At 40.6% G+C, this 6,862-nt stretch overlaps 1 protein-coding gene across 1 annotated transcript; it reads left to right on the top strand.

Moving 5' to 3' along the window:
- Window positions 1–202: 202 nt before the first annotated feature.
- selenof (selenoprotein F) lies at window positions 203–5,512 on the top strand. The gene is made up of 5 exons (XM_029525674.1): window positions 203–288; window positions 1,177–1,344; window positions 3,350–3,413; window positions 3,945–3,994; window positions 4,238–5,512. The coding sequence occupies exons 1-5, from the start codon at window positions 241–243 to the stop codon at window positions 4,367–4,369; spliced, it is 462 nt and encodes a 153-aa protein (XP_029381534.1). The 5' UTR covers window positions 203–240; the 3' UTR covers window positions 4,370–5,512.
- Window positions 5,513–6,862: the final 1,350 nt, after the last annotated feature.

Raw genomic sequence — 6,862 nt, 5'->3', positions numbered from 1 at the left:
TGACCTTAGTATGTGCCTGAACCCGGCTGACAGAAAATCTGAATTTAACTTGTCTAGGTGTTTAAAATATTAACAGATACATATAGATAACACGTATGTATTATTTAAGTCCAAGAATAATTGATATATATTAAAAAAAACAACATGTCAATTATGGCGTTTAACGGTCAGGCGCGAGGGGGCTTCCCGTTCCATAGAAGCAGGGGGCCTCTGGGTGGTTTCCTCCAACAAAGCTCCAAAATGGCGGGGGAGGTTTATCTACTGTGGCTTCTTTCGCTTTTACAAACGGTGAGTATCCAACAGCAAAAATGACCAATTTGTGCTGCATTCCGAAGCGTTTTCTATTTAACATAAACGGGTGGCGAAGCTGACAGCTGTCCGACTCTATGTGTAACTTTGTGAGCCGCATCCTGCTGTGGACGCCGCTTCAAAATGACGTGGCTTCAGCTCATGCTGAGTCTTCATGATGAAGTGAAGCTTCCTCGGTGATTCGTCTCAGATGACAGAGTTAACTTATCTCGACCAAAAGGGCTGCTTCGTACAGTAAAGTAACCCCTCTAGTTAAAAATATTATTTTCCCAGCAGAATGTTAGACTGATGGGGGAAGTGCAATGACAAGAATATGTGTATCCGGGAAGCGAAACTATTCATCCTAAGATTACACGGCAGCGTCTTTATGAACTCGTCCAAGTCCAAGAAGTGAACAAAATACAAGATCAAGCGTCCTGTTAGGGATTGTGGTCATTTTCATCTGCAGAAAATATGATGAAAACACTTCAGACTATACCGAAGACCCGGTTAATCTTACCCACATACGCATCGATTTAGAAAATCTGGAACAAAAACATGCGATTAATTTATTGATTGGTAGTCAGTAATCAAATTACCAGTTGATTCATATCGGCAACGTATCATAAATCAACTGAATACAGATATTAAGTAAATTAGTTCATTCGTCTTTGGAGTTCACTCTTTTTCAATTGAATGGATACAACGTTTGAGAAAATTAAAGGACCACAGCATTGTAGTTGCTGCACTACTGCCCTCAAAGCCACAAAAATGTAACTGAAGTGGTTCTATAGAAGATATGACTCCTTTTGCTTTGTAGAATTTTTCACAGTAATAATTGTTTTGCTATTTGGTTTAACACACACCACTTCTCCTTCCTCTCTCCAGCTCTCGGCATATGGTGCCGATCTGTCATCGGAGGCATGCAGAGAGCTGGGTTTCTCCAGCAACCTGCTGTGTAGCTCCTGCGACCTGCTTGGGGAGTTCAGCCTCTCCAAGCTCCAGCCTGACTGCCGACAGTGCTGCCAACAGGAGGCCCAAATGGAAGCTCGTAAGGTAGAGGGGAAAAAAGAACTCACAAAACAGACCCACAGAAAATAATTCCCTGACTGGATTCTGTTGCTGCATGGAACGTGTTGGAAAGGTCTTGATAGCAGCTTCAGTTGGAATTGGAGGGTGTGAAGTTTAACAGAAGTGATTGCAATTAAATTATAACATGAAAATGCAATTGCTGTTTGAGACAGCTCATTAATTGTGGCATCTTGCACTGATCTATATGCTGTTTTGTGTACTGTACTGTAATTTGGGAGAATTGGCTCCTCACTGGGTAGAGTGGCACCCTGGGCGTATTTGGGTCCGAATGTGCCAAATTTGTTGACAGAATCACATTTCTCAGCATTTCATGCTGCTACAAAAACAACTTTCCATTAGTTGCTGTGTTTACACTGCTTGCAGCTGTTGATCAGATATGAGCTACCACACACAAAGCCGGTCAATAGCTGTCTGTTTTCATCTTTCTCTCTCACCTTCAGAGTTGAGTCTGCTTAGCCACCATTTGTCGCTCCCACTTGGGTCAATATGTCAATTCTGCAGACATAACCAGTGAGGGAGAGCTACTGGGTGTTCATTTCTCTGGTGATTATAGGAATTGTAAAAGGAGCCCCTGCTGCACTCTGACAGATAAACACTGAGTGAGGCGATGGTGGAAAAACAATGTAATTTTTCTTTGATTAAGCAAAGCCCCCAGAGCATGTGTGGTATCCTAGCAACAGCACCTTGGAAAAGTGTAGTGCACACCTCATTACACCATTTGATGATAACTCTGCTTCAGACAGACCCTTAGAGGAAAGATTACCCTGTGCTCCTCATGATTTGAGTGAAAATGTCACTTAGAAGGGCAATTGACTGTTCTCAACTACACTGAGGGTACCAGTAGAAATGGCAGTGTCACTAAGCACTTTTTCTCCTCCGACAGCAACATTTCTTTTCCTTAAGAATTCTTTGAGTTTCACAATTGACATCAGTCCTGTGTCATTAAACCCTCTGAGAAATGGAGGATTGCACAGCTTAGTCGATTAGGAGGATTCACTGAGCATGGAGGGCATTTGGGTTACTCATTTTCAAATGTGTGCTTCTCTGCAGAGCAACCATGCATGGCAGCACCTTGGCTCCTGTGGGTGCTGCTTTATAGTACGTCTATGTAGAGAGAGCTCTCATGGAGTCTCTTGTCCCTATATGGTGTATAGTTGATGACAACTGAATGGGAAACCTACACCAATGGTCTTTTTCACTCCATATAAGTCTCACAATATTGTGTATTTTTCTATCCCTCCGTCTATGTTGCTAAGCCCAATATAGATTATCCCTCTCTGAGATCCAGTGTTGTTTAAAAACTGTTAAAACCAACATTGTCCTGATGCTGTAAGTAAAAGCATCGGGATAATAACATTGACAGTAAGAGAAGTAATACCAGGTTGCAATAGAGTCATACTGATGGACAGGATGACCATTTGAAAACTTTTTCAAAATATTGAAATATCCAATGAGTCAAGACGTACTAGTATTAGTTAGCTAGTTTTCAGAATGTTTGAGACTTATCTTTTATTTGCCATTTTCAGTTTCAACAGTGCATGAAAGAAGCGAGGATCTTAGTGTTGCATGCCAAATTTAATTGGCTGTGTGAACCAGCCGACCAGACCATTTATCACTCTCCTCCTGGAAAACCCAGAGCAGAGAATTGGTCTGAAATACTGCTGTGACATTCCAATTTCCCCTAAGTTATTGTGTATTGGTGCTGGAGGTTTGATTACATGTGAGCCCTGCACAAGCCGCCATCCGTCAGCCCTGTTCCATATGCACAGGCTCTCAGTTTAATAACCCCCAAGGAGTTGCCAGGACGCGTTTATGAATCAGTCTGCTTGAATCAAATTACTCCTCCAGGCCAAGCGTCCCACCACCAGCAGGACCCCCGTCTATTCTGTCTCAGTGCAGAGGCATTAATGTGTGGAGGGAAGAAAATCCTCCTTATGGACCATCTTACAGTGTATTTCTTTGCACACAGCTTTATGCTGGCGCCATCCTCGAGGTGTGTGGATGAAAACTGGGGAGGTTCCCTCAAGTCCAAGGTGAGTTTTCTAATGGGATCCGATTCTCCTGTGATACTTATTTTGTTTTGAAATATTTGCGGAAATGAGCCTTTGCCTTGGGAGATTCTGTCTTAATCAGTCGTGGTGAGTGTAAAAATATCCTTTTGGAATCTCTTGTGCAGTAGGTGGTCTGTGACACATGAGGGCAGGTTTTCAAACAAGCTTTTGATCCCATTCATCTATCCTGTAGACCTCCCGTCTCTGCTCAGTGTAACGTCTGGTTAATTGAGTGTCAGGTTACGTGGATGGAGTTACTACAGCTTGCCTAAGTATTGGGGCATGGTGAGGCGGTAGTGGGGACGTCTGGAGCTCCGTCTGCACCATATGGTTGTCGTTTGTTTACTTCAGCTGTAGCATCCTGTGTTCTCAACTGTCTCCTCCGCTATTAACACTGCATTCTTAGAAGGTTTTACAGTTGTCACTAATTACAGATCTCGGTATTAAAATAGGAAGGCTAATTGACTGATTCATTACCTGACATTTGTCTCAAAGCTGTGCTTATGTCCTCAGCTTTTGTCAGGAGTGAAAAGCCGAAGATGTTCAAAGGTCTTCAGATCAAGGTAAGAATGATGGATTATGTCCATGTACCAGAATGAAATCAGGTAAACTCTTGGGCCCGGATTCAGCTTTAGCTTCACAAAATCATTTTTAAGATATTAGATTATGGTGATCAGATGGATCACAATAATTCCTCGATGGTTAATTCCAATATTTTTTTTTATATTGAGGATAAACAGGTCTTCTAAACACCCACCCCCCCCCCCCCCCCCCCCTTTTCTCTCTCACCCCCTCCCACACTGCAGTACGTGAGAGGCTCAGATCCTGTATTAAAGCTTTTGGACGATAATGGGAACATCGCTGAGGAACTTAGCATCCTCAAGTGGAACACAGACAGCGTGGAGGAGTTCCTAAGTGAGAAATTAGACCGGATATAGACATAAGCCCTTTTTTTTTTTTTTTTTTTTTTTTTCTTTCTTCTTCTTCTTCTATAGTCAAAGGGTCAGTTCCTCCAAATTAAAAATAAAAATTTGTTTTACAACCTGCTCTCTTACACATCTGTAGGTAGCCTGATGTATGTGCTGTGGTAATCAGATGTAGGTCCCTGAGATTTGTCTGCTGCTTCAGGTGAATAAAATTTTGTTTGTTTCACTCACAGCACTGAAAAATGTTCATCCGAAACTCGTCTTTCACAAAACTGTGTCCTAAATAGCGTATCTTCATCGAATTGATCATCATAAAAAGTTTACAATGAAGAAGCAGGCAACCGTTTCTGAAACGATCTGCAGCAGTAAATGTTTTTAGGACCACAAATGAAATTCCATTCACCCGCATGGCATTTTTGTTATTGCAGAAATCTCAAGAGCGTTGAGCAATTTCAGAAAATTTAACAAGACATTATCTGTACTGTTGGGAGACTACAGGGGCAAGTTAGAAAACATTTTTTGTATTTTGGGTGAACTGATCCTTCAATGATTCACAGATTTTTACACAACTTAGGTGGTTCTTTAATGACTGCTCTCTATGACTCTTTGTTTTGTTTTGTTTTTTTTTTATCTGGAAATCACATTTCTTGTCTGGATTTTACCAAACAACTCAGTGCTAAATCAAATAATCAGAGTTCAGAAGGACAGCACACATACATAATGATCAACATTACGGAAAAATCTGTTCTGTGAGGTTTGAGCAGACTTACCAATATAGTACATCATGACCTGTTTCGATGTTTGTCTGTGGGAGTTTTTGTTCCCCCTCTATCTCTCTGGTATTCTTGTATAATTATTTTTTATAACGCTCAGCATTGTGACTGATGGGATTTGTAGCAAGGCCAAATGGATCCTGGTTTCTTTCCAAATGCAGATGATTTTGCTGGGGCACATATTAGTGAAGACGTCACAGTAAACCAGTGTTGGGATGTGAAGTCTGATGTATGTTTGTGTTTTTCTGTATTATTTGCTTTGAGGAGAAACTGGATTTATTTTGGAGGCTTGTTTTGAGATGATGGTTTAAATATGCAACAATAAAAAAAAAAAAAAAAGTCACAGATGGACTTTCTGCCAATAGTGTATCATTTGATTTAATGGGACGCGTGACAGAATTGCATCATGTCTGAAGAGATGACTCTACTGTTTAGAGTCAGATTTCAGACGTAGTTGGAAACCAAAGATGTGGATTTGCTGATATCTAGTGGTTTGAAACAGCCTTGCAGCTGACTGCTACAAGTTGGGGCCTGCAGGTTTACACAAAGAACTAAGAAAAAAGAAAATCAGTAATTTCTTTGCCAAATTAACTTTAATCTTGAATGTATCCACCAGATACGATTGTCTTTTGTTTTAATGTTATCGTTCCTAAAACTAGGCCAGCGATAGATCTAATCTATATATAACTGAGCTATGCCAGTGCCTACATTTGTGAAGAAAAGACATTTTGGATTTCTAGCTAAAGTCCGCTTATTCTTTGAAATAATAAAGAACCACTTACCATTAAAAGTGTTCCTCCCCTTTTAAAAAGATCTGTCATGTATTTCTCTACCAGCTTCTCTAAAGGGGCCAAACCACAAACCATCTTACTTCTTTCTAGTACAGAAATATGCAGCACGAAAATACTCTGTAACACTTTGGAACTGATCCACCATCTCTAGTGTCTTTTGACCCTGTTACTCCCCCACAGCTAGTCTTCATAAGCAAAGCCAACAAAACCAGTCAGGTTGTTCAGATTTTGCCTTCCACAGTGACAGTTGCTGAGGAGGCATGCTATAAGCAGGCCAAATACAATAAATATGTGATGTTGACAGAGGAATCCTCCTTGAATTTCCTTAAACATTTCCTGTCAGTGCTCAGAAGCTGGTTTCATTTATCCTGTATCAGTAATGACATTTGAAGAGTTGAATCACTTGACACACACTTTTCAGAAATCAATGGTTTATTCAGTACAGAAAGAAAGATTAAAAAAAAAAAAGAAAGGTAGTTCCAATCCCGCACAGTAACGAAGCATTTGAAAGTACTGGCAAACACTAAGATGTAAATATGAAAACTAAATGCTCTTCCACAACTCCTCCTTGGATGTTGGGTGTCTGTTGGGATGTGAGCCTATTATCAAAGTAAATATTGAATGTGTGTATGACACCCCCCCCAAAAAAAAAAAAAAAAACAAACAAAACACATTCAAGACGTATGCTGCATGTGACTAGCTAAGCAAACACCATAGCAATAACAAGTGAGTGCTGAGGCAGTGGACAAAGTTACACATAATTCTGGTTTCTCTGGACACCCTCTGGATGATGATCCCCCGGGTCTGTTTTGGAATGGGACTGAGGTTTGTAGACAACTCCAGGGTAACTGAAAGGCAAGAAGCAACACAGCATGAGGGTCATTTTTATTGGGATGATGTATTTTCTGTCAAACCATGTAAAAAAAAAAAAAAAAGACCAA

The sequence above is a fragment of the Echeneis naucrates genome, chromosome 17 (genome assembly GCF_900963305.1).
Source record: "Echeneis naucrates chromosome 17, fEcheNa1.1, whole genome shotgun sequence".
NCBI lineage: Eukaryota > Metazoa > Chordata > Actinopteri > Carangiformes > Echeneidae > Echeneis > Echeneis naucrates.
Note: the sequence above shows the minus strand (reverse complement) of the source record. Positions and strands in the feature narration are given on the sequence as shown.